This window comes from Cervus canadensis, chromosome 21, assembly GCF_019320065.1.
Source record: "Cervus canadensis isolate Bull #8, Minnesota chromosome 21, ASM1932006v1, whole genome shotgun sequence".
In the NCBI taxonomy this organism is placed as follows: domain Eukaryota; kingdom Metazoa; phylum Chordata; class Mammalia; order Artiodactyla; family Cervidae; genus Cervus; species Cervus canadensis.
In genome coordinates, this window is record NC_057406.1 from 8,687,743 (window position 1) to 8,713,349 (window position 25,607).

Below are 25,607 nucleotides of genomic sequence, written 5' to 3' on the forward strand. Positions count from 1 at the left end.
CCTAGCCCCTGAGGGGACCCCTGCTCTCAGAGGGATCTTGGGGGTGAGGGCTCAGACCCAGCCTCCTCTCTGACCCCTTCCACACTCCCACTCCCAAATCCATCCTCACCCGGCAGCCCCAGGAGGCTCCCACAAGTTCACTGATTACCTCTTCACTGTTACCCCTTCACTGATGCCCACTGCCCTCCACTCCAGCCCCAGCTGTGCACCTAGGCCTTCCTGACCTTCCTGCCCTGTTTACCTCCTCCACCTGCCTCCTGCCACTCTCCTTCCACCTCCTACCCTCGGCCCTGGCCTCATGACTCCCTGAGCCTGTCACTGGCCCGCCCAGGCGTGCACCTGCTGTCCTTGCAGCTGGCCTGTCCCCGGTCCTCCTCTTACTCTCGCTTCTCCACCCACAGGCTCCGCAGCCTTCTGGGCAGAGCCGGCTCACAGCGCTCTCCCTGCAGAGAGCAGACTTGCAGAAGCAAACGGAGCACAGACTTACACCAGCCAGAGCCCAGCCCTAACGGGGAGGGTGCCGGCCAGGACAGGGAGGGGCGGGTATGGCTGACAGTGGGAGACACCCGCTTCAGACCCCGGGGGCCCCAAAGACACCATATCCCTCCCCTGCTGCCTGGACAGACCCGGCCCGGCCGCTCCCACCTGCTGGTCCACCGCGACAGCGTCCAGTCCATTGTACATAATGTTCACCCAGCCGTCCTTGGAGGCCAGCACAAAGAGGGACATGAGGGCCTGGAAGACATGGGAGGAAGGGGGACAGGGAGGTGGCATGGGCAGCTCAGGCCGCATCTGCCCCCTCGAAGGGACAGAGAGGCCTTCCCCGAGTCCAGGGCAGAGCTGTGTCCTCGGCCGACAGACCTTTGCTGAGGACACGCCGTGTGCCTGCCCTGTGTCCCACAGAACTGCTGCAGGAGAACAAGCACTGGACTGGGAGTCCTGGGCTCCAGTCTCAGCTCTGACATTAACCGGGCAAAAAATTCATGACATGTTTTCCCCTCACCCACAGAATGGCGCTAACCCTTCAGGGCCTGCCTGCCACATTGGCTGGGAGGATCAGCGGAGACTTTAAACTGGAAGCTTCCTGAGGGGCCCTGCCTCTAGCGCCTGAAACAGGAGCTCTCGAGAGAAGTCAGGACCAGCCCAAGGTCTGCCACCTACTGGCTGTGTGACTTGGGGCAGGTTCCTTCATGTCTCTGGGCCCCAGCTTCTCTGTCCGTAAATGGCAGTATTTACCATCACTATTAGAAACAGAGGTGATCCCCAGGAGATAGCCAGCCAAGGCTTCTATATGGACAGCAGGACAAAGCGTCCACGGGAGAGGTCTCCTGCCTTGTGCTGGCCCCTCCATCCTATCCATCCAGGCCTCAGACCCTTCCTCTTCGCTTCCCAGAGGGAGTGGTGCTGAGGGCTGCCTGAAAAGGGCTCAGGCCCAGGAGCAGGACAGGGGACAAAAAGGGGGCCCTCTCTACCAGAGAGGCACACGAAGTCTTTACAGCTCTAGGGGCAAATGTCCCCATGAGCCCTTAGATCACAGAGGCCTGAAGTGCAGAGAGCCTGGGGACCTTGGAATCACAGACCTGCTATCACTGCTCGCATTTACAGATGAAGACACTGAAGCACAGAGAAGGGCAGAACTGGCCTGAGGGCACACAGCTGCTAAGAGGTCCAGGAAGGGATCTAAGGTTCCAGGCCATGCTGGAACCTCCCACATGGTTCTGTGGGGACCTACTCAGGAGTCTAAGGTCATCAGCCTGCCATTAAGCAGATCGTCCAGAATGGAAAAGGGCTGGGTGCGGGAAGGGGACCAGGAGCCAGTGTCCACTAAAGCACTTACTAAATGCCAAGCACCTGCCAGACACTCTGTATTCAGGGTCCCCAAGCCTCACACTACCTGTGAAGGGAGTTCTACCCCTACCCATTCTACAGAAAAGAAAATCAAGGCTTGAAAAGCAGAAGCCCTGGCAGGGGAGGACTGGAGCCTGGTCTGTAGTCCTGTTGGCACTGAAGAGCTGTCACCCCCACCCATGTGGGGTGGGTCAGGTCAAGAACAGGAGGGGGTGCTCACCTGGCCCAGATTGTCGAAGTTGTACTTATGATGGACCCAGCGGTAGTTGGCAGCCACGCAGTCGGAGCGGTTGGTGATGTTGCGGGTGTCTACACCCAGACAGTGGTAGAACTTGCCCTTGAAGAGCTGGGGGTAGGGACACAGGGCTCGTGACCATCTTGCCAGTGCTCCGGGGTGGGGGGGTGTGCAATTGGAGTGCAAATCAGAAGAGGGACCTGCCCCTCCAGGGACACTGTGCATGTCTGAGCCAACCCACTCCACCCCACCCGCTCTCCAAGTCCTCCGGCATGAGGCAGGGCTACGCTCATCTCATCTCACAGGTGAGAAAACTGAGACCCAGTGATGTCAGGTTAATTTCCCAAAGTCATTTCAGGTTCAGGAAGTGGCAGAGCGAAAGTTCACAGCCTGGTCTGATTCCCAGCTCTTCCACAGACCCCAGAGATCAGACCCCAGTATGCACACTGGGGATTCAAGCAGGGACTCCACACAAGAAACTGCCTGTACATCTCCAAGGGAGAGAGAGAAAGAAGCAAAGGGACCCTCTTAGGGACCCAAGCCCTCTCCATGTCAACTGCCTGGAAGGGGCAGATCCACTGTCTGCAAGAAGCCCTTCCTGCCCAGGAAGCCACGCTGTGATCTCTCAGGGACCCCAAAGGACACCTGTGCACAGGGCCCCTCCAAAGCTACAGCCCGGAACACAGGGCCAGTGGGGAGCCTGGGGCCTCAGGACAGGGCCCGGACCCTCAAGAAACAGGGTCTCAGTGGCAGCTCGGACCACAGAAGACCCAGGTCTTCTGGCCACTCCCCGACGTACAGTCTACGATCTACACCCCCTCCTCCCTGTCCAGCCCTGAAAGTGAAAGTCGCTCAGTCATGTCCGACTCTTTGTGACCCCATGGACTATATAGTCCATGGATTTCTCCAGGCCAGAATACTGGAGTGGGTAGCCTTTCCATTCTCCAGAGAATCTTCCCCACCCAGGGATTGAACTCAGGTCTCCCACATTGCAGGTGAATTCCTTACCAGCTGAGCCACAAGGGAAGCCCAAGAATACTGGAGTGGGTAGCCTATCCCTTCTCCAGCAGATCTTCCCAACCCAGGAATTGAACCGAGGTCTCCTGCATGGCAGGTGGATTCTTTACCAACTGAGCTATGAGGGAAGCCCTATCCTATTCCCAGACTGGGCTAAACCAAAATCTGAGTCAGCTTAGGGCCTTGCCTGGGTCAGAGGTTCTCCATGGTGCCCACCCCAGTGAAGCCAAGCTGCCCTTCCAGGTCTCACCCGCCTTGGTCCAGCTCACCTCCCCATGCCAGTCGTAGCTCCAGGACTCTCTCCACCAGTGCTCTGCTTGTCCCCACCTCCCCATGTGTCCATCTGCCTCTGACATACATTGCCCCCACTGCGACCTGCCCAAACCACTTGTCTTTCAAGGCCTGGTGAAAAGGCCACCTCCTTCCCCATTTTCCCCGGCCCAGCCCCGTGTTCCTGCCTCCCTTGGCCCTCTGTGATCCCATTTACCCCACCTGCTCTGCCCTTTGGGCCCTGTCTGCCTCCCTGCCTGGAATGGGAGCTCCCTGCTGGCAGGGACCACGGCCTCTCCACCAGTGCATCCGGCACAAGGTCCTGAGAGCTGGGCAGGAGCGTGGAGCCTCTTCAACTACAGAGCCCAGCCAACTGCCGGCCCAGCCCCCTCACCTGCACTCCCAGGATGCCAAAGATGATGAAGAAGGCGCAGCAGATGAGGACGATGTTCCCGATGGGCTTTAGGGAGGAGATGAGTGTCTCCACCACCAGCTTCAGGCCAGGTGCCCGGCTGATGACACTGCAGGCAGGGAGGGGCCAAGGATACCATGAGCCATCAGCCAGGCCTGGGACAGCCCCTACTAGGCCAGAGTCAGAGCAGCGGCCCCCAGGCCACAGATTATATGCACAGCAAGACGCAGCGCTTTTACCCCAATCCCTTGGAATACATACTGCACCCTCCTCTAGATACTAGAGGCCCAGAGATGGCAGTGAGTGCCCCCGCCAAGGACACACAGAGAGTGGGTAGCAGCCCTGGGGACCACATTCAGCCCCCGCCTTCCAGCACCTGCTACAGGCCCTGCCCCAGGAGCAGGGCCCACAGCCCGGGGTTCAGATGGTGCCCGGCACATGCTACAGAGGACCGTGTGGGTCGGGAGCGGGACAGTGAGGGGTCCATTTAGACCATGAGAGATCCCTCAGGCAGTGCAGGGATTCTCCATCCACGGGGGTGGGGGGGTCCTTACCGCAGGGGTCGTAGGGTGCGCAGGAGCCGCAAGACCCGGAGGACTCCCAGGATCTTGGCTCCCCCGGCCGAGGCCACGGACACCACAATGTCGATGATTGACACAAAGACGAGGAAGCCGTCTAGTACGTTCCAGCTGCTGCGCAGATAGGCCTGCTCCCCGAAGTACAGGCCCAGGGAGACCACCTGGGGGCGGGGCAATGGGCGGGGTCAGGTAGGTGTCTGAGGAGCAGGTGGGCGGGAGTGGATGCGTTCACTGCCACCCCTCCGAAGGCAGGTTATAGGTGTCCCCTTACCTAAGGAGCCACTCCCTGAAGCACAGGCCCATGACTGCCCGGTTCCCTTCTCCCCGCACATCTGCTAACCCCCATTGGAAGCCAAGCACTCCCGGAAGCATCCTAGACAGAACCCACTCCTGTGCCCCCAGGCCTCCAGCAGGTACCTCCATGACACTGGAAATGCATTATGAGCACCCGCCCAGCAGACATGAAGCTGACCTTGGCCCCCTCATCCTTCCGCCGCCCCAGGAGCCCAACCCAGTGGCTGGCACCAAGTGGGGATGGGCCTCCAATGCCCCCTGTGGAATGCTGCTGAGGGGCAAGTGGGTGACCAGCTGACAGAGGCTGGACCAGAGCCTGGGGCCCGGACAGGGGGAAGGTGAGGTCCCAGGTGAAGCCAGTACCTTCAGGGTCATCTCGCCCACGAAGATAGCTGTGAAGATGTAGTTGGACACAGTGAGGAAGATGCGTTCCTGAAAGAGCCGGGAGAGGCCGTGGGTCCAGGAGCTCCCAGAACTGCCAGCCTCTGCCTTCAGCTAAGGGGCACCCAGGAGAGGCTGCCACTTCACAGTCCATGGAGGCGGCCCCCTTCCAGAGGCCAGCTCCCGGCACACCTCCCTCTGTGGCATCCGGCCTCATAGAGCTCTCCAACCCCAGCCCAGCATGCCATCCCACAGCAAGCCTTGGCAGCCTGTTCCTCTGCCTTGTCCCCTGCACTGCCTGAAGGCCTCAGCCACTCACGGTGCTGCCGGCCTCAATCTGGGGCCGCTCCAGGGCGATGGTGATGCAGTTGAGGAAGATGAAGGCCAGGACGACATAGTCGAAGAGCTTGTGGGCGATGACGGTCTGACACAGGACCCGGAACCTGGGCAGGGCGGGCAGGGGGGCCACGTGAGTGTTGGTTTGTCCCTTACCCTGGCCGGAAGGAAGGCAGAAGGCCCAGGCACACACGGGGACCAGGGTGGCCTGGAGGAAGCTGACCCTTCTCTTCTGGACACACCACAGGTGGCGATCTCACATTTTCTCAGGATGCCACCTTCACTGACCACACTGCAAGCGCCTAGCACCCCAGGATGAAGTGCGCCCACCTAGCCTCAACACTCAAAGCTTTCCAAACACCAGCCCATGTCCCTGAGTCTTGTCCTCAACTATATGGGCACACATGGCCAGATACCCTCAGCTCCTGCCCCCAGGCCTTCCCTCAGGCTACTCTCTCCACCTGGACCGGCCTCCACCCTCTCACACCTCCTTCTTCATCTGCAGAATGCTGTCTGCTTCCAGAGCCCAGCACAAAGGCCACCTTCTCCAGGAAGCCCTTTGATGCCCTCTCCAGAGGGAAGCACCCCAGGTTCTCAGAAGATTCATCCAACCTGGAGCCCAGGAACAGCTTAGGGTAGAGAAGATGCTCAGAAAAGCCCCCACCTGAACCCGTTCCTCCCCTGCAGGCTCTGAGGTATAAGGGATGCCCCCGCAATGGTCCTGCTTGGCTTGGCAGAAGTCTCTTCCTCCCAGACACGTCAACCCCCTACACTAACTGCACCCCAAGCCTGGCCCTGCCCACCTGTTCTCGGGGGAGAAAAGGTAGACGGACCAGTCCTCGCGGACTTCACACCAGTCAGGCTTGTAGACGTCAATCATCTTGCGGACTCGGAAGCACAGAGTCTGGCAAGAGAAGGCCACGGGGTCAGGCAGGTCAGCACCGCCCAGAGCTGCTCACCTCCACCCATCCTGGCCATCTAGCAGAGCGTGGCCACTGGATGACCTCTGAACTCTCCTAGCAAGACCAGAATCCTCGCCCCACCCAGGGTAGGCCAGGAGGGCTTCTGTGCCAGGGGCAGGCCCAGCTCAGAGGTGGGCAGTCCAGGCCCCGCCCCCTGCTCACGCACCTGAAGTCCTCTCCCACGGCCACGCCCATTTAGGCGGGGCCCCATTCAAGCCCCGCCCCTCGGCCCCTCGCTCTTCTCTGCCGGCTCTCCAGAGCCCCGCGCACTCACGTAGTCGATCTCCTCCTCGTCCTCCCCGCGATCCCGGCGATCATCCATCTTGGTGAAGACGTCCTTGGCGATGCTGGGCATCCTGCCATTGCAGTCCTCGTGCCCAGGGGCCGGGCCCGCCACCCTCCAGGCCGCCCGGGAGTGGGTGCCCATGGCAGGCACCAGCTCGGCCAGGTCCACCGAGTCTCTGGTGTCGAGGGACAGCGTCCGGCGGTGGTGGCGGTGACGATGCGCCGGGTGGGGACCATGATGCGCGTGGTGGGCATGCGGGGCGTGCAGGGGCGCGGCCCGCAGCGGGCCCTCCTCCCGAGCACCCTCGCAGCCCCGGGTGCCGCCACGCTCAGCAGAGAGCAGGGATTCATGCTCCGCCGACGGTGGCTTGTGCTTGAGGCTGTTCCAGCTGGAGCGACGGCTGGCCCAGGCCCCGCTGCGGCCCCACGGCCCGTAGTAGGAGCTCCGAGAGCTGGACTGGGAGGAAGGCCGGGGCTCTGGTCAACGTCATCACACACAGTGACGGCTGTGACTGAAGGCAACCTCCCGCTGAGACCCAAAGGGAGCCACCCACCTGGCCACTGGGGGGACAGAATGGGCTAGACCCCAGGAGACCTGTCCTGCTCTGCCTCTCATTCCATCCTCATCTTGGGACATTTGGTCTCCTCCACCCCGTGGTTCTGTCCCTCCTGCCGCTTCACTTCTCAGTGAGAAAGGTACAGCAAGTTAGGACATCTGCCCATTTTACAGGAAAGGAAACTGGAGGCTTAGAGAAGCGTTGTAACTTGGCCATGGTTACAAAGCTTGGTGGTGGCAGAGGCCAGATTGAAGCTCAGGTCTCCCCAACCCCAAGGCCCAGCTCTTTACCCTGCACATTGCTGCTAAGACAAAAACCCAACTCTACACCAGACCCACTGGCACTTGTTCATTCATTCCTTGTTCCCTGGGCACCCAGGAATGAAATGACATGGTCCCTGCCTGGTTCTGGCTGGGCAGTCTGGTGTCCTAAACCTAGGTACCAGTCTGAGGCTGGTACCAGACTGGCAGACACATCTTCTCTGGGTCACTCTGCACACACCCGGCAGGAAGCAGCCATCCAGAGCACCCCACAAGGACTCACCAGGGAGCGCTGGTCGTAGCTCACCCTCCCCAGTGACATGACACTGCTCTTGCGGGAGCCCAGGGCCATTAGCACAGGGTCTGGCTGCAGTGAGAGGCGGGGAGCAGATGCTGCAGCCCCAGTGGGGCCCAGATGTCCACCCAGTGGGAGATTGGGGTCCAGGTGCCCATTGGGGGTCATGGGGATTGGGCAGAGCTTGGGATCTGGAGGGTTCAGATAGAGACAGAAGGAGGGGCAGACAAGAGCAAAAGAAGCCGTGAGACGAAGAAACAGACATGGACAGTAACAGAAAAGAAGAGTTTTTCTGGAGGGACCTCCTCCACCAGCAAGTCCTCCTGGTCGGAACCCATTACACATGCCTCCCCTATGCCTATCTCCAAGGCTCTCAGCTTTACATTTGGATGAGTGAAGCCCTTGCCTTCCATGTTTAGATGCCAGCTCTGGGCTTCACCCAACATGGGAGCCTCACTCCTGTACTCATTGCAAGAAGAAGGCAGAGCCTGTCTAGCCTAGTTGCTGAGAAGGACACAGCATGGGCTGGGGAGGTTTCTTCCCAGCTGCCCAGAAGTACTCAACAGAACCCAGGCATCCTGAGGCCCAAAACTCCTCTTAACAGGCCAGCTGTGTGGAGGGGTGAGGGTGGGCTGCATGCCTAGAATTCAGGAGAGCCATGACTGTCACTGACCTTTTTGAGATTCAGCGTTTCTGTCTATGATAAACATAAACAACAAACCATAGAGAGTTAGCAGTCCCGGAGCCTTGGCTTGAGGGGAAACCAGATGCTGTGCCGTCTGCCCGCTTGGACCTCTGGGTAAAAGTCCTGGCCTCCCAGGTGATGAATGGAAATCTGTTTACCTCCACTGCTCTCCAGGCCCTCCTGGAACTTATCGAACTCCTCCATGTTGGATGAGCTCTGGTCCTCGTCCGAGTAGGAGCGATTGGCATCACCCTGGGAGACCGTCCCTCACATTGGAACGAAAGTCAGTTTAGCCCTTCCCTCCCTCCTGAATTTTTCAATGGGTGTTTTTACCATTCCCCACCACCACCATTTTACAGATGGGAAAACTGAGGCTCAGAAAAAGGAAGTGAGAAGCTAATGAAGACCTCGGCCAGAAACCCACATCTGCCCAACAACAAGTCCCCCCCAGGTTCAGAAAATGGAGCACCCCAGATCCTGGGGACTCTAGGATCTCAGAGATGGAGAGACTTATTCCTACATCCCTGGGGGATAGACAGGGGTCCTAGATGCAGCCTTCACTTGCATGCTTCCTGTGATGGGAAGCTCACCACCTCACTGGTAACACCCTCCTCTGGAGAACCGTTGCCTGCTAGATGTTTGAATTGCGGTCCTCCTCTATCCAGGCCACCCCTCCCCCCACCCAGTCTCATACAGGCCCCAAAGGGGTGCTTCCTCCACCAGGGCCACAGTCACCTCCGCCTGGAAGCCCTCCACCAGGATGGCCACCAGCAGGTTGAAGAGCACATAGTTGCCGAAGGTCATGAGGGCCACGAAGTAGAGGGAGGCCCAGGGGGAAGTGGAAGCCATGCCGTTGTAGAGGACGACGTTCCAGTCCTCCTGGGTGAGGATCTGTGCGGGGTGGGAATCGACTGCTCAGCCCCCGAGCATCCCCAGGCCCCAGCCCACTGGCTGTCCTAGCTGCAGGCAGGCAGCAGCCCGTACACACCTACAGCATTCTCTCCCACACACTCATGCACACCCAGGGTCCTCGCATATCATGGCCTTGGCTGGAGCATATAGCCACAGACACAAGTGCATGTGCATGTGTGCAGACATGCGTGCGCGCGCACACACACACACACCTTGCTCTTCCTGCTGCCTGGTCTGCCCACACCCTCAAGGCCTGCATCACACACTCCTGCCCTGACACTCGCTCCCCAGTCACCAGCACGCCCTCCGAGCTGGCCTGACAATCCCACCCCCACGACCACAGTACCCATGAGGAAACAGTTTCAGGGAAGAATCCTAACCCCAAAGCCTCGGGGCAGGAGTGGACACACCGGGACGGGCACCAGGCCCTCATAGCCAGAGCTGCGGCACTCTGGCCGCTGGAGGCTGGGGTTGAGGGGCCTCCTTGCAGGCTGCTGCTCTTTCCCGGGCTCTCTGAGGCTGGGGGCACCTCCAAAAAGTGACAGACACCCGTGGACACTGGCTGGGGCTCACCTGGAACACCGTGACGATGGCCCACAGCAGGGAGTCAAAGTTCTTCCTGTCGGGGACCGTGTCTCCCGTGTCCGTGCGGAGGCTGAATTTGCAGCCAAAGATGTGCATCCCGAGGATGCTGAAGGAAGGATGAAGGTGGCTCAAGGGACTCACACACATACCAAGCTCTCTGCCCACCTATCCTGTTTCATTCTCAGAACAGCCCACTAAAAGGAGAAGTGCCAGAGCTGGTCCCATTTTACAGATATGAACACTGAGGCTCAGAGGGGCAGGATTTGCCCAGAGCCATCAGGGATAAAGTGACGGTGCCAGGATTCACACCCAGGTCTGGGGTGTTGCCTGAAGAAGCTCAGTCACACTCCCCCAGGCCCCTGCCCACGGCCCTGGCAGGCCCCATGGGTGTGGCCCCAGGGTAGGCAGGGCTCACCTGAAGATGAAGATGAAGAGCATGAGCAGCATGCAGAAGGTGGCCACGTTGTCCATGGTCTTCATGAGCACCACGAGCTGGCGCCGCAGCGCGGGCATGAAGCGCACCAGCTTCAGCACCCGCAGCAGCCGGAAAGTACGCAACACCGACAGCCCGCCGTCCGCCTGCCCCACGATCTCCCAGATGCTGTGGCCAGGCCAGCAGGCAGGGCAGGGAGGGGAGAGAGGCAGGAGGGGTCAGCGGGAGGCGGGGATGAGGGCAGAGGAAGAAGGGAGGGTGGGGAGGCGGAGATGGACACCTGTTCATACGCTCGTTCACCCAATAGATGTTGTTTGACAGGTCATTGCAGCTCGTGGCACCCTAAACCCGGGGCTCTGAACCTGGATTCCACGGACCGCCCCCTTTAAGAAGTCTACAGCCCATGAATATCGCTGACCTCTTTTTGAGATTCAACATTCCTTTAATTATGAAGGTCAACAACAAACGGCAGAGAATTAATTAGCAGTCCCTATGACCCTGTGGCCAGTCGAAATCACTGGTAGTTTTCTATCACGTGATGGCAGATACAGACATTTCCAGACATTAGTTATGCTCATCCTTTCTCTGGAATGTGGTTGTGATGGACCCACCACTATTGATCTTGATTTTAATTCATTCATCCAGAAGCACGTCTATATTGATAAATCACACATTTTCAAATATTTTCATTCTGGCATAATTAACTTCCTTTGATCTTATGTACTTTATTTACATCCATAGTTGCATGGCATCACTGACTCAATAGACATGAGTTTGAGCAAACTCCGGGAGATAATGAAGGATAGGGAAGCCTGGTGTGCTGCAGTCCATGGGGTTGCAAAGAATCGGACATGACTGAGCGACTGAACAACAATTTCATTTACTGGCTGAGGTCAGTGCATTTAATTCCCCTCCCGCCTCGCTCTATTTCTAAGCCCGCAGGCTGTGGCGGGGGTCGAGAGGGGGGGTCAGCACCTGATGATGACGATGATGCTGTCAAAGATGTTGTAGGGGTTGCGCAGGTAGTCGAAGAGCCCAAAGGCGGCCAGCTTCAGCAGCATCTCCAGGGCAAACATGCTGGTGAAGACCACGTTGCAGATCTCCAGGATGTTGGTCAGCTCCTCAGGCTGTGGGGATGTTGGGGCAGGGGATGGGGACCCGGTCAGGCTAGAGGGCAGCCGTGGATTCCCCCACTCTGGACACCCATCAGCTCTCAAACCGCCAGGGAGGCCTGGCTCTGCCACCCTGGCCCCATGGCCTGCAGGTCAGTTTCCTCACTGGACCTCCATCCTGCCCCTGCATTTGGCCTCTGCATCATCTCTGCTGCCCAAAGAGGTCTACTGAGATGGGAACCCATGGGGCCGACCTTCCATCAGTCGGGCAATGATGCCTGTACTGCCGACTGAGGGCCACATTATCATACCCATTTTACAGATAAGGATGCTAAGACTTAGAAGGCAGCCTGAGGTCACACAGTTAGACACAGAGGAAGACAGGAAGGCAAACCAGTGACTGCTGAAATCCCTATTTGCCCACAGCCCTCACCCATTTAGTGAGTGTGTGCAGGACCTGTTCTGTGTACTTCCTAAGTATCGTGTCACTCAGGCCCTCACAAGAGCCCATCTGTATGCAGGTCAAGCAGCAACAGTTAGAAAACCAGACATGGAATAACGGACTGGCCCCAAATTGGGAAAGGAGTATGTCAAGGCTGGATACTGTCACCCTGCTTACTTAAGTTATATGCAGAGTATATCATGCTAAACGCCAGATTGGATGAAGCACAAGCTGGAATCAAGACTTCCAGGAGAAATATCAATAAGCTCAGATATGTAGATGACACCACCCTTATGACAGAAAGCAAAGAGGAACTAAAGAGCCTCTTGATGAAAGTGAAAGAGGAGCGTGAAAAAGCTGGCTAAAAACTCAACGTTCATAAACTGAAGATCATGCATGGCATCCAGTCCCTTCACTTCATGGCAAATAGATGGGTACACAATAGAAACAGTGAGAGACTTTATTTTCTTGGGCTCCAAAATCACTGCAGACGGTGATTGCAGCCATGAAATTAAAAGACGCTTACTCCTTGGAAGGAAAGTTATGACCAACCTAGATAGCATATTAAAAATCAGAGACATTACTTTGCCAACAAAGGTCCGTCTAGTCAAGGCTATGGATTTTCCAGTAGTCATGTATGGATGTGAGAGCTGGACCATAAAGAAGCCTGAGCGCTGAAGAATTGATGCTTTTGAACTGTGGTGTTGGAGAAAACTCTTGAGAGACCCTTGGACTGCAAGGAGATCAAACCAGTCAATCCTAAAGGAAATCAATCCTGAATATTCATTGAAAGGACTGATGCTGAAGCTCCAATACTTTGGCCACCTGATGCGAAGAGCTGACTCATAAGAAAAGACCCTGATACTGGGAAAGACTGAAGGCAGGAGGAGAAGGGGACGACAGAGAATGAGATGGTTGGATGGCATCACCAACTTGATGGACATGAGTTTGAACAAGCTCCAGGAGATGGTGATGGACAGGGAAGCCTGGCATGCTGCAGTCCATAGGGTCGCAAAGAGTCAGACACGACTGAGCGACTGAACTGAACTGAGCTGAAGAGCCCATTATGCCGATGAGGAGACAGGTTCAGAGAAGGCCAGTCCTTGCCTGAGGGGTACTGCAGAGCTAGTGCCTGGATTTGAATCCAGACAGCCTGACTCCAAGGCTCTGCCCTTCACCCCTCCGTACCCAGCCTTCCCCCCACCTCCTTCCTTCCTTAGCAATTGCCTTCTCAGGGTTGTGGGTGGCTGGAGACCACCAGCTCTGCGAAGGGCAGACAGAGACCCTGCACCTACCGTGTGCCACCACGGCTTTCAATACACTGGACCACCCGGTCAGCGGGGCTTACTTCACCTGCTGCTCAGAGGAGAACGCTAAGGCCCAGAGAGGTTGAAGGTCAAAGGAAAAGTCACTCAGTCGTGTCTGATTCTTTGCGACCCCATGGACTGTATGTAGCCCGCCCGGCTCCTCTGTCCATGGCATTCTCCAGGCAAGAACACTGGAGAGGGTTGCCATTCCCTTCTCCAGGGGATCTTCCTGACCCAGGGATCTGACCCAGGGATCAATCCCAGGTCTCCCACATCGCAGGCAGATTCTTTACCATCTGAGCCATGAGGGAAGCCCCTGAAGGTCAAAGTCCCAGCTACTCAGGAGACTAGCCCTTCTGTCCACAGACCCACCCTCTGCCCCTGGAGCTGTATGCTGCTGCTGCTGCTAAGTCGCTTCAGTCGTGTCCGACTGTGCGACCCCATAGACGGCAGTCCACCGGGTTCCACCGTCCCTGGGATTCTCCAGGCAAGAATACTGGAGTGGGTTGCCATTTCCTTCTAACTGCTACTTATTAACAGCACATGACACCCTTACAAGTGGAACTACCCGAGGAATCCCAGTGTATTAAACAAGCTACCCTATAGCCACGACAGGGGTGTGGTTCCAAGTCCATCCTCACTGCCCAGGTCTCAGTTTCCTCATCCTTAAAATGGGAGATGGAGTGAGGGGAGGGCTATACAGGGCTCCAGCTCCTTCTCTCTTTGCCCCTCTCCCCTCCCCTGGTTCTGCCAGGACTGGTGAAGTGTCTGGTCTCTACTCACCACCGGGTCAGGTTGTTCCTGCCCAAATCATGCAGCAGGAAAGGGCCATTTTTCAGGCCTGAGCTCAATCCCAACTCAATTGCTGACACCTCAGCCACCCTGTGAGGCCACTGTTGTCATCTCCGCTTTACAGATGAGGAAACTGAGGCTCCGAGAAGGGAACTGCTGTGCTCAGAGTCACCTGGCAAGGCTGTGGCAGCGCCACCAAGTCAGACTCCAAACTGCGCTCCCAGTCCCCACCCCCACCCCCAAACTCATCCACCCATCCATTCACTCGTCCACTGTTGCAGGCTCTCCCCAGTGTCGGTCAAGGGCTGGGCTTGTGCTACCCAGGCTGGGCGGTGGTGAACCAATCGGGACATTCTCCCTGCCCTTGAGAAGTGCAGGCTCCACTGGCAAAGCCCATCATGCAGGTTAACACCCAGTCAGCAGGTGATCAAAACAGAGGGAAGTTGAAGGTGGTTTGGGCCATAGGGTGAGTGGAGTCTGGAGCAGCTTCCTGGAAGAAGCTGACATCTCAAGGAGACCTCAGAGCCAAGAGGGAGAGTGGGTAACAGGGAGAAGAGAAGGTGTCCAGGCAGAGAGACCAGCTGGAGTGAAGGCAGAGAGGTGGGAGAAATCCCAATATCGGGTTCGCCCACTCCAGCCCAGCTCTCCCACGGAGCAACAGGGACTCAGGGCCTGACTTTGACTCCACTTGGGTCAAAAAGAGAAGAGAAAAAAAATAGCAACCCAGCATTCTGCTTCCCGCCTGGTGCCTGGGAAATCTAATAAAACCGCCAGCTCCTCTCAAGGCCAGATCAAAGGAGAAGGCACCATTTCCATCTGTAATTACATTTGACTCACAAAAATGGTCCCAAAGGGGAGTGGGACCCCGAGAGAGGCCCCCAGAGCGGGAAGGGCTGAGGCCCAGCATTCCAGGATGAGCCAGGCCCAGATGCTCTTGAGAGTCACCAATTTCCCAGCCCTCCAAATGGGAGATGAAAGATGTGGCTGCTGACACTCCACAACGGCGGTCACCCGGCTAGGGGCCTCGCACTGCCCGCGCGCCCGCCCACCCACAACTGATGGGAAGCCTGCCGCCCAGCTCTCCCCGAAAGGTCACCCGCTTCCTCCCCTCCTCCCTCACAACAGCTGTTTCTCTAGTCAAGCGCACACCTGTTAATCTTTTTCTAATGGACCATCCATCACTCCTGCAAGCATTTTTCTGGGAGAGAGACAGTGAATGGGAGAGAGAGACAGATAGACAAACCTAGACACAGTGAGTGTGAGACCAAGTAGGGAGGCATGTGGAGAGGAACAGGGCAGCCGTCAGAGAGATGGACAGACAGAGACTCAAAAGACTGATGGACAGACAGACAAATATGGACACGGGGAGTAAGAAGCAAATGCAGGGTGTGGAGAGACAAGATAAAGAGAGGAAAACAGAGACAAACAGAGTGAAAGACTGAGATCATGACACTGGGTAAGTCAGAGACAGAGTCAGAAAGTGAGAGCGCGGAGGCAGACAGACAGACGGAGAGACTGCAGAGAGGTGGCTGGAGATGGCAAAGACCCACCCAGGGGAAGGGGAGGTGCGGAAGGGCAGAAAAACCAGGTTACACCAGAGGTGGGAGGATGGAGGGCCGATGAGCGGGGAGCTGCAACCTGGAGGAGAGGCTAGAAGCGGAGGCAGACAGGGCAGTGGCAGGGCCAGCTCACCCCTGATGGACGCCAGGCTTGGGAGGGCTGGCGGCAGGGGCAGACAAGGGCCCAGCTGGGCAGGAACCTACGCTGCCCCCAGGAACCCCTCGAGCCCAGCATCACCCCCATGATAACAACCCAGCTGGTGTTAACAACATCCCCACGTGCCAGGTGGCACTAAGCACTTTCCATGAATTATTCCATCAAAGCTAAAACATTGCCCTGCAGTAGCCCCATCTGACAGCCGGAAAGCCTGAGACCCAGAGAGGGGAAGTGACTGCCCCTGGCCACACACAGGCAGCGGAAGAATTAGATCTCAGACCCAGGTCTCCTCCCTCTGGCCCGGCTACCTCCCCATGGTCCAGGTGCCTTCGCCTGCCCTACCTTTCTGACTTGGGGCTCCAGTTCAGCACAGGCTCGCTGGCTTGCTTATAAGCCTTCCATGCCCCACCCCCCACCGCCCTAAGGATAAAGCCTGTCTCAAGACCCTTCATGAATGGACAGCCCCCAGGCCGCCGGGGCTGTCTGCCCTGGCCCATGTGCATATGCTCCTTGAGGGCTCAGGAGGGTCTTCCATAGGAATACCTATGCTCCTGGTGCCTGCATTTGTCTCTCCTCTGTCTACTGAAGTCCCAGTCAGACCTCAGGATCCATCTCCAGTGCCACCATCTCCAGGAAGCCTTCCCTGACTGCAGTCCATGTTGGTGTATCTCTCCCCTAAGCCCCCATAGAGCTGAAATGTCAGGCACTAAGCTACCCCATCTTTCTCTTCCCAGAGTCACCCCAGATCTAGGTTGGCAGTGACTTGACGAGACTGCTGAAAAGAGAATAAAACCTGTTCTGACCCATCCACTGATTTGGAGGCCTTGAATGCTGTCCCCTGGGACCTAGAGCCAGTGGACATGACCCAGCTGGCGTCAGCCCTGCCCTAGGGAGGCTTTCTGCACCCCTACCTTGCATTCCATTCAGCCTGGCTCTCGTTTTCTTTTTTTTTGGCTGCACTGCAGCACATGAGATCTTAATTCCCCAAGCAGGACTCAAACCTGTGCCCCCTGCATTGGAAGGCAGAGCCTTTACCACTGGACCACGAGGGAAGTCTCTGATCCTCTGTGTTATCTGACATGGTGACCTTCCTCTAGTCTCAGGAAGGCCTTGCCCAGCTCGGAAGGAGTCATGGGCATGGGCAAGAGAGTGCCAGGAGAGGGCGGGGCTGAGACAGCCCCCTCCCAGGAGCAGTGCCTCCCCTTCACCTCCTGTCAGCTTTCTGGAACCTCCAATTCAACCTCAGCATCTCGGAGCCCAGCGCTGACAGCCGCTCACCATGCCACACTGGGCAAGCCAGTTCACCTCTCTGAGCCTGTTTCCCCACCTGCCCAGTGGGTACAAGGCACTCTCCCCACCTGCCCCGGGGGCTGCCGAGAGGTCACACCAGGAAGAGATATGACAACACAGGACAGCAGATGACGACGGAGGAATCTGGCTGCCCAAGCCATCCCCACCCAGCTGCCTGCCACGCAGACTCTGTCCCAGACGGTTCTGGGCCCCTCCCCTCCAGGGCCGCGCTGGGTCGGGAACAGACTTCAGCACCATCTGACTGCCTCGGGGGTCACACACAGGCCCCTGCCTGGCTGACTCCCGCTTTTCCTGGTCACCTCCTCCCAGGCACAGAGTATCCGTGACCACGGGAACCCTGGTGACACGCCTTTGAGATCTTGGCAGCAGTGACCCCCTAAAGGCTGTGGGCACCCCCAGTCTCGCCTCTCATCTCAGCCCAGGGGTGGCCCCTTCACAGACAGAAAAGGAAAGTGGCACCTGACCTCTGTCATGCCCTCGTCACCTGCCACCCCTGCCACCCGGTGACCACACCAAGCTCCCCGCCTGCAGGGTGTGCAGCCGGGGCCATATGAGAGCCCCCCAGGATGCCTCCCCTCTGAGTCCCCTCCCCTGCGGGAGACGGGCTGCATGTGTTCCCCGGCCTCCCCTTCCCGCTCCCCGCTTCTCTCCCTGCCCCTTGGCAGCCCTGGGCTACCTCTCTCTCTACCGGCACCACCTCAGACGAGAGTTACTCAAAATAGACTCGGGGGCGGATCGCTTCCTGCCAGCACCGTCTGGGATGGGAGCGAGGGGCGTGGAGCAGAGCTACCCGCGCCCCACGAGCGGGCCCTGCGCGGAGCTCCGCCAAACAATGGCTGCTGCTCGGAGCTGCTTTAAAGAGAATATTTTTAAAAATCTTCCCTCCCCCTCACTTTTTCCTTAATAATTTTTTTGAGCTCCAGACGATAACTGGGTAAACTGACCCCAAGGGTGGTGTAGTGAAAGTTGCTCAGTCGTGTCTGACTCTTTGCGACCCCATGAACTGTCATGGAATTCTCCAGACCAGAATACTGAAGTGGGTAGCCTTTCCCTTCTCCAGGGATCGAACCCAGGTCTCCAGCATTGCAGCCGAATTCTTTACCAGCTGAGCCACAAGGGAAGCCCAAGAATACCCAAGCGTGGATAGCCTGTCCCTTCTCCAGCGGATCTTCCCGACCCAGGAATTAAACCGGGGTCTCCTGCATTGCAGGTGGATTCTTTACCAACTGAGCTATGGGGGAAGCCCCAGGGATGGTGTAAGGTTCCAACAAAAGTTCACAAACCATTCCTAACTAGTGGACTATGCGTCAGGCTTCTTAACGCATTTGACCCTCCCAGCTGCTCTGGGAGGAGAGGTTCGTGTGCCCACTTCCAGATGGGGCTACTGGCTGAAGGAGGCCAAGTGACTTGCCCAAGGTCACCCTGCTGGGCGACAGCAGAACCAAGGGATGAAGCAGCGGGTTTCAGCATTCCGGTGGTAGGCGTCAGGTTGGGGGGTGGGGCAGGTGGTGTGAATACCTGCTTTGGTGGTGAAGACTCAATATACCAGCTGGCTCAGGGCCTGGCGCTTAGGAGCCAGGGAGCCAATCCCTATGAGGTAAAGGGCACGAAGTCAGGGCATCTGCTCATGGACAAGGAGGCCAGGGCGGTTCCTGTGAAGGGGCAGAGGGTGCCAGTGAGGGCACCTCAGTGCGGAGACCAAGTGGGGCCTGCAGTACCAATGAGAAGAGCCCCCCGCCCCCCGCCATCTGAAGGCTGGAGTGTTTGCCCAAAAGGATGCGGCAGAAGGAGAAGGCGGACAGGCCAGGCGGGGAGACCTTGAGAGGACTTGAGCAGGGACCATGGCCTGGCCTGAGTCTGGAGTTGGAGAGGGAGAAGCTGGACCCAGAGGTCAGAGCTGCGGCCACCATGTTGCCTTGGAGGGATGGCTGAGAAGGTGGGAACCAGTGGTACAGTAGCAAACAGGCCTCTGAAAAATAGCCCTGATTTGCAGCGTACGGCAGTTTCCACTGGGTGAATACCCCTGCCATGGCCAAACCATTTGAAAGGGTGGGCTTGCAAAATCCTGGAATCTGAGAAAACGGGCTCCTGCGAGCTGGTTCCACAAGCCACCAGCAGGGCCCGTGCTCAGGCCCTGGTGGGGCGGGACTGTGACAGGCTCCCTGGGTGCTGCTCCATCCAGAAGCTAGAGGCAGCACCCCCGCAGCACCAGTTCACCGCGGGGCCTTCCCCAGGGACACTGGGTCAGACAAAGGCCAGGAGACTGGACCCGAGGCGAAGGGATTCAGGCTGCCAGTCCCACCAGCTTTACCCTTGCAGAAAGCCTCCCCACCGGCCCTCCCCAGAGACCCTCGTAATTAAGCCGGAATGGCTGGCAAACGGGCAGCTCTGAGCAGAGTGTGGCGGCAGCCCCAGGGGCCGTATTTAAGGAAATTGAATGGAGCCTGTGCCTGGTGAGCTAATGAAGAGGGAAATGAGAGTGGGGCCCGCCCCGGGGTGCTGTGGGTGGGTGGGGGGCCCCACAGAAAGAGGACCACTGGGAAGCCAAGGGGGTGTTGAAACTCTATACCCTGGCAGAGCGGGGGGATGAAATCTGACCCCAACTGGCTGTGGGATCTTGGGTCAGTAACATCCCCTCCTTAGGCCTCAAGGCTTCCCTGCTCGCTCCTAGACAGAGTGCCTCACACAGCTGGGGTGCAGGTTAAGGGAGGGACCCCACCTAGCGGCTGGGGAACAGTGGGAGCCAGAAAATGATGTTTTTCCAAAAGGAGCCAGGGCTGGACTGACTTGTCCAGGCTGTCAGCCAAGTGTGAGCAATGGAGACATCTGTGCTAACCCCCTAGCCTTCCATCCTGTGCCCCCATAAATACCCTCTGGTACCACACATTCTCCCTGTGATCCTGCCACCTTCCAGTAGCCATCCCCACCCCCATGGGTGGCGATCCCCCCTTGGGGGACCCTTTCTCTGAACTCGCCTCACCTCTAAACCCTGGGCAGTACCCCCTGATGGCCCAGGGGACCTGGGACCCACGATTTAACTCCATCAACACGGTCTCTGCACCCCATGCCTCCAGAGCTGAAGACAGAAGAAGCCACGGGTTCAGCCAAGAAGGGAGACGGGGGCAGCAGGTTAACCCTCAGTGCCGTGGGGCTGCAGTGATGGGGGCAGGAAGTGGGGCTGGGGGGTCAGGGATAGGAGGACGCCCCACCTGCTGAAGGCGTGCCATGGGTGGAGCACAAGGGGCTTTGACCGTCAGTGAAAAGGTCTGCATTTTGTGCCGAGGCCGATGGAGGGCGTGGAAGTTTGGGGCCAGGGAGCTCCCAGCCTCTGGAAAGACCACTCCAGGTGTTTTGGAGAGAAGAGACAGGAAGGCTCAGGTGCAGAGGTGAGAAACAGAAATGAGGATTCAGCGGGGACTGGCAGGGGACGGGCTGTGGGTGACCTGGTGTCCGCGCTGAGAGGGACAGGAAGTGCTCCCTCTGGTTCTCACCCCAGGTGACCATTCAGTCGCTCGTCTACCCTGAGCCCTGCCTCCTCCATGCCTCACCCTGGGCTGGGCACTGAGGTCATGTGGCTGAATGGGACCCAGGACAGGGGAGACAGACACACTGCGGGTGTGCGCCAGGCCCCAGGCACACACATGCCAGCCCACCCCGTGCCCCACCCCCCGCTCCCCACTGGCCTGCTGATGGTGCTCGATGCCCATGCTGACAGTGTTGACCAGAATAGCCATCATGATGCCCCGGTTGAAGTACTTGCTGTCCACGATGCCCCGCAGCTTGGCTCGCGTCTCCCGCCACACGTCTTCGCACAGCCGGGCCGCCCCATCAGCCGGCCCCTCCTCGTCCTCCTTCCCCAGCTCCAAGGAGGCCCCGTCCTCGCTGGTCTGGGCCACATCCGCGCCGGCTTCCTCCTCGCCGCCCCCCGAGTCGCCGGAGCCCGAGCCCTCCTGGCCCGAGTCGCTGCTGCTGCCCCCCGAGGGCCGCCGTTCGGTCTCGTGCTGGCAGCAGGGGCAGCTGGCGGGGTCAGAGGCCAGCATGGCAGAGATGGGCTGCACCAGCGTGTGGGGCGTCGGGTCCAGGGGGCTGTGTCGGGGGCATAACTCTGGAAAGGAAGCAGAGGTCAGGGTTGGGCCCTCGGGTCACCCAGGAGGCAGCCCCCACCTGCAGTCGGTCTGGCATAACCTGGGCCACCACCTGCGTGAGCCCGCGGGGTCTGTCTGGAACCCACCAGCGCTGCTTAGAGGCCGACGGCTCATGGTCCCTGGGGAAACATGCTTCCCCTTCTGGGCTTTCCTGGCCCCCAAGAAAAAGCAGGGACCAGGAGTGCCCACCTCACAAAGCCGTGGGGTGGGTTCTATTGGTTAAGATGCAGATGAGCCCTGAGGAGTATCCTTGCTCCATCACTTCCTGGCCTGTGGCCCCCCGAGATTAGTCACCAAAAGACCCTTCAGGTACCCCAGCCCATCCCCACTGTTTTGCTTCTTGACATCATGGAGCTTGGAAAATGGCTGAAAAGGCTGGCGTGGAGGGTAGACACCCCTCAGAGGAAGCCAAGGTGGCCTCAACGTTCCTCAATTCTTCTGGGGTCTATTGCATCCAGGGAAGAAGGAGGCAGGAGTCCTGGGCAAAGGAAAGTCCTCATTCTAGGAGCACCTCTCCCCGCCCCCAGGCTCCCCTCCACACAGATGAGTCGAGGTGGGCCCTGGGGAGCGGGCAAGAGGTCCCCACACGTGGCAGGGGCAGGAGTTATCATCCCCGGGGCTGTCCCCGGAGAGGTGAGGAGCTAGGCCAGTATCAGATCCAAGTTCTGTGATCCATGAACCATTTCAAAGAGGTGTCAGAGAGGCTCTGTCTGGGTGGTTTGGTTCCTTCTTATTATTTGTCTATGTTTTCCTAGAATAAATGGGTTTTGCTTGTGTAGCAAAAAATATATAACGTTAAAGAGAAAGAAAAACCTGCAATGTCTACCCTTCATTTCCACGCTTGTTACCAAATACCCCTGGACAAGGCTCTCTGACTCACTCACCCTCTAGACTGGCGGGGCTGCCAGGGGTGGGCCCACCACAGCATCGGAGGTCAGATCAAAGCACTTCCCAGTTCAGCTGAGCATGGGGTCGCCCCCCTAAGGCTTGTTTCCCAAGGAAGGGAGTTGGGGGAGACACAGAGGCCCAGGGCAGGGATATGACCTCCCTTCAGAAGCCTTCTAGGGCTTCTCTCCACGCAGTTTCTCTGGAGAGAGTGGGGGCGACAGCAGGAAGTCCCCAAGCAGTAAACACCCTCCCCGCGTCATCCAGGAACACAGGGTGCCAGCCTTGCCCAGACCCCCACTCCCCCGGCCACGTGCTGGGCCAGCCCACGGGCCACCTGGAGCTTCCTCCAAGACCATGCCTGGACGGCTGGCGCCCGGGGACGGGTGGGCGGCCGCCCTGAGGATGAATTCTCCAGCTTCTCTCTGAGCATCTCAGATTCCCAGAACATGAGCGCTGTGGGAGCCGGGCTTGGGGGTAGCTGACTCCACAGCACCTGGCCTCATCCTCACTCCATGGATGGAAACTGGAGGGCTGCAGAGGGGCCGGGCCGTCCAGGGTCATAGCTGCCGCTGCTCTGGGGTGCAGTCCTGAGGCTGGCTGACTTCCTCACTAGCACCAACTGGGGGGCAGGGCTGGGCCTGGGGTGGGGCTCACCTCCTGTGGCTCCTTTGCCTCCTCTTACCAGAGAGGTTCACGTCCCCCTGGGTGGTGGGGGGCGGGGGGCGGCAGAGCCTGTAACTCTGATGTCCCTAACACACAGTGTGACCTTGGGTGACTCCCTTCATCCCTCTGGACCTTCGTATTCCCTTCTGAACACGGGAGCCCATATTACTCTGTTCCCTTCTTAAGACTGTTTTCTAGAACAGATGAGAAAATGAATGGAAAACCCTTTGAAGCCTAAGGGGCTAACTCTCTGGAACTGTCTACAGTTGAGCAAGAGAAATGGCCCCAAGGCAGGAGCAATCACAGTGCGTGAAGTGCCCGACATGCTTGCTCACGTGTGCTAGCAGGCAGGCACGTAGCAGCAGGAAGCCATGGGCGGGGGCAGTGAGAGGGGGACGGCCTGCAGTGTAGAGGGATTTTATAGTTTCATAAAACTAAGGAAAACTATAAAACTATAAGGCAAGCTGAGTGCCTAAGAATTGATGCTTTTGAACTGTGGTGTTGGAGAAGACTCTTGAGAGTCCCTTGGACTGCAAGGAGATCCAACCAGTCCATCCTAAAGGAAATCAGTCCTGAATATTCATCGGAAGGACTGACGCTGAAGCTGAAACTCCAATAGTTTGGCCACCTGATTCAAAGAACTGACTCATTTGAAAAGACTGATGCTGGGAAAGATTGAAGGTGGGAGGAGAAGGGGACGACAGAGGATGAGATGGTTGGATGGCATCACCGACTAGATGGACATGAGTTTGAGTAAGCTCCAGGAGTTAGTGATGGACAGGGAGGCCTGGCAGTCCATGGGGTCGCAAAGAGTCGGACACAACTGAGCGACTGATCTGAAAACTAAGGACAGATGCGCCAGTACTTTGGCCACGTGATGCAAAGAGCTGACTCATTGGAAAAGACCCTGATGCTGGGAAAGATTGAAGGCAGGAGGAGAAGGGGACGACAGAGGATGAGATGGTTGGATGGCATCACTGACTCAATGGACATGAGTTTGAGCAAACTCTGGGAGATGGTGAAGGACAGGGAAGCCTGGTGTGCTGCAGTCCATGGGGTTGCAAAGAGTCAGACACGACTGAGCCGCTGAACAACAACGAAGGACAGATTATTGTTCATTCTTTCGAGCATGGAGCCCAGGGTGGAGCCTGAGTCCTGTGCACACATGGGATCAGAAGGGAATTTCCAGGCTGGGGCTAGGACCCCCAAGTCCAGGGCTAGGCCACGCCAGGCCAGGCACCAGCAGGTGGTCAGGAAAGGAGACAGGGAACTGACAGTGTGGACTGGAGCTCCCAGGGGAAGGCCCAGGTTCTGAACTAGATGGACACCTCTGCTTGTGCTGGAGAGACAGGCCACGTTTCCAAACTGCCGCTTTTGAGTCCCCAGCTGGAGACACACCAGGCCTGGGTGGAGCAGCCTGGAGGCCCCGCTACTTACTGTAGTGCCTGGGCTCCTTGGCGCGGGGCCCGGGCGTGGCGGAGCCGGGCGTCCCGGGGGCCTGGCGCCGGCTCCGCAGGGCCTGGTAGAGGCCCAGGGCCCGGCGCTTGGCCTTGCGCAGGATGTGGCAGACGTACTGGAAGATCTCCTCGTAGCAGTCGCCGGGCTCAGCGTAGCTGGCCACCGTGCTGGAGGACAGGTAGCGCTGCCGCTGCTCCAGCATCAGCCGGTGCTCCCGCTGCTTGGTCTCCGAGAACTGGGTCGCTATGACAACGAGGCACAGGTTGATCATGAAGAAGGAGCCCACCTGTGACCAACGGGAGGAGAGGACAGGGACAGAGGGGATGGTGGGGTGAGAGGGGGTGGGGGCGGGGGGCGGCAGGAGGGTGGGAGAGGGAGAAGGAGAGGTGGGGCAGGAGAGACAGCGGTGGAGACGGAGGGATGGAGGCAGGGCAAGGAGCAGAGGGGATGCAGAGGCAGAAAGAGGACCAGGGGGAGGGGCGGGGTAGATCCCGGACATGAAACAGGCAGAGAGACGGCCAGAGACAGCGGGACACAGAGAGAAAGGCAAGGAGAGACGCCGAGGGAGGGTGAGACAGACTCAGAGAGGACAGAGATGGGGGGTGTGGGAGGCACAGAGACGGGGGCGGGTGGGAACAGGGAGAGAAAGGAGGGGCAGGGTGTGGAGGACCCAGAGAGACGGAGAGGCACGGGCACAGATAGGAACAAGAAAAGATCACTGAGGCCTGGCTCCCAGAGGAGGCTGGGGCCCAGGACAGGGGTGGCCTGGGCAGTACCCCAGAAGGCTGCTTTCCTGAAGCCTGCTTCCAAGCCCACCCGCTTTGGACCCCTAGATCCTGACCACAGCTGCCCTCCCGCCTGGGACATTGACGCTGAGGCAGAGGAGGAAGGCAGAGACCCCGTAGGCTCTGCTAGCCCTGATACCCACCCCAGCCCTGCCCTCGCTATGGCCTTGACTTGGGCCCTAGTTGGGCCCGCAGACCCCACTAGAGAGGTTTTCTTTAGAAAGGATTTGCTTGTGTGTTTGGATGGGGTGATAGGGAAAGGTTAGGAATTCTGCTGCCTCAAGTCCCCAGGCCCCGCTCCAAGGGCCACCAGAGGCAGAAGGGCCCTTTCTGCCCCAGTTTCCAGAGGCAGGCTCCTCCCAGACACGTGCTGAGCCTTGGACCAGACTCAGCTGCAGTGAGAGAGGCGGTGGTGTTGCACCCTCCTCCAGATCGCCCACCAGAAGGTTCCTGCAGGTGATGGTCAGTCGCTCATCCCCTCTTCCTTCCTCTCCCCAACAGCATGGCTGGGAGCCGGGGTTCGGGAGATGAGCTGTGAGGGTTGTAGGGGGCTTCCTGGCCCAGAGGACTCTGGGAAAATCCCCTGCTTCTAAAGTAAGAAGATGCCTCACTCATTCACTCTCTGTATTTCCGGGAAACGGGC

At 58.3% G+C, this 25,607-nt stretch overlaps 1 protein-coding gene across 3 annotated transcripts in view; it reads right to left on the minus strand.

Annotated features, from left to right (window-relative positions):
• CACNA1I (calcium voltage-gated channel subunit alpha1 I) overlaps positions 1–25,607 on the minus strand; it is a 120,904-nt gene that overhangs the window by 20,672 nt on the left and 74,625 nt on the right. For all 3 annotated transcript variants that reach the window (XM_043439850.1, XM_043439849.1, XM_043439848.1), the window contains exons 9-24: positions 24,159–24,465; positions 20,709–21,130; positions 11,321–11,472; positions 10,328–10,513; positions 9,901–10,018; positions 9,151–9,306; positions 8,574–8,667; positions 7,719–7,921; positions 6,608–7,075; positions 6,175–6,275; positions 5,355–5,478; positions 5,018–5,086; positions 4,337–4,521; positions 3,765–3,891; positions 2,069–2,194; positions 646–735 (exon numbers count right to left, since the gene is read on the minus strand). In XM_043439850.1, coding sequence (XP_043295785.1) covers positions 646–735; positions 2,069–2,194; positions 3,765–3,891; positions 4,337–4,521; positions 5,018–5,086; positions 5,355–5,478; positions 6,175–6,275; positions 6,608–7,075; positions 7,719–7,921; positions 8,574–8,667; positions 9,151–9,306; positions 9,901–10,018; positions 10,328–10,513; positions 11,321–11,472; positions 20,709–21,130; positions 24,159–24,465 — 2,928 coding nt within the window. The remainder of the gene's footprint in view (positions 1–645; positions 736–2,068; positions 2,195–3,764; positions 3,892–4,336; positions 4,522–5,017; positions 5,087–5,354; positions 5,479–6,174; positions 6,276–6,607; positions 7,076–7,718; positions 7,922–8,573; positions 8,668–9,150; positions 9,307–9,900; positions 10,019–10,327; positions 10,514–11,320; positions 11,473–20,708; positions 21,131–24,158; positions 24,466–25,607) is intronic.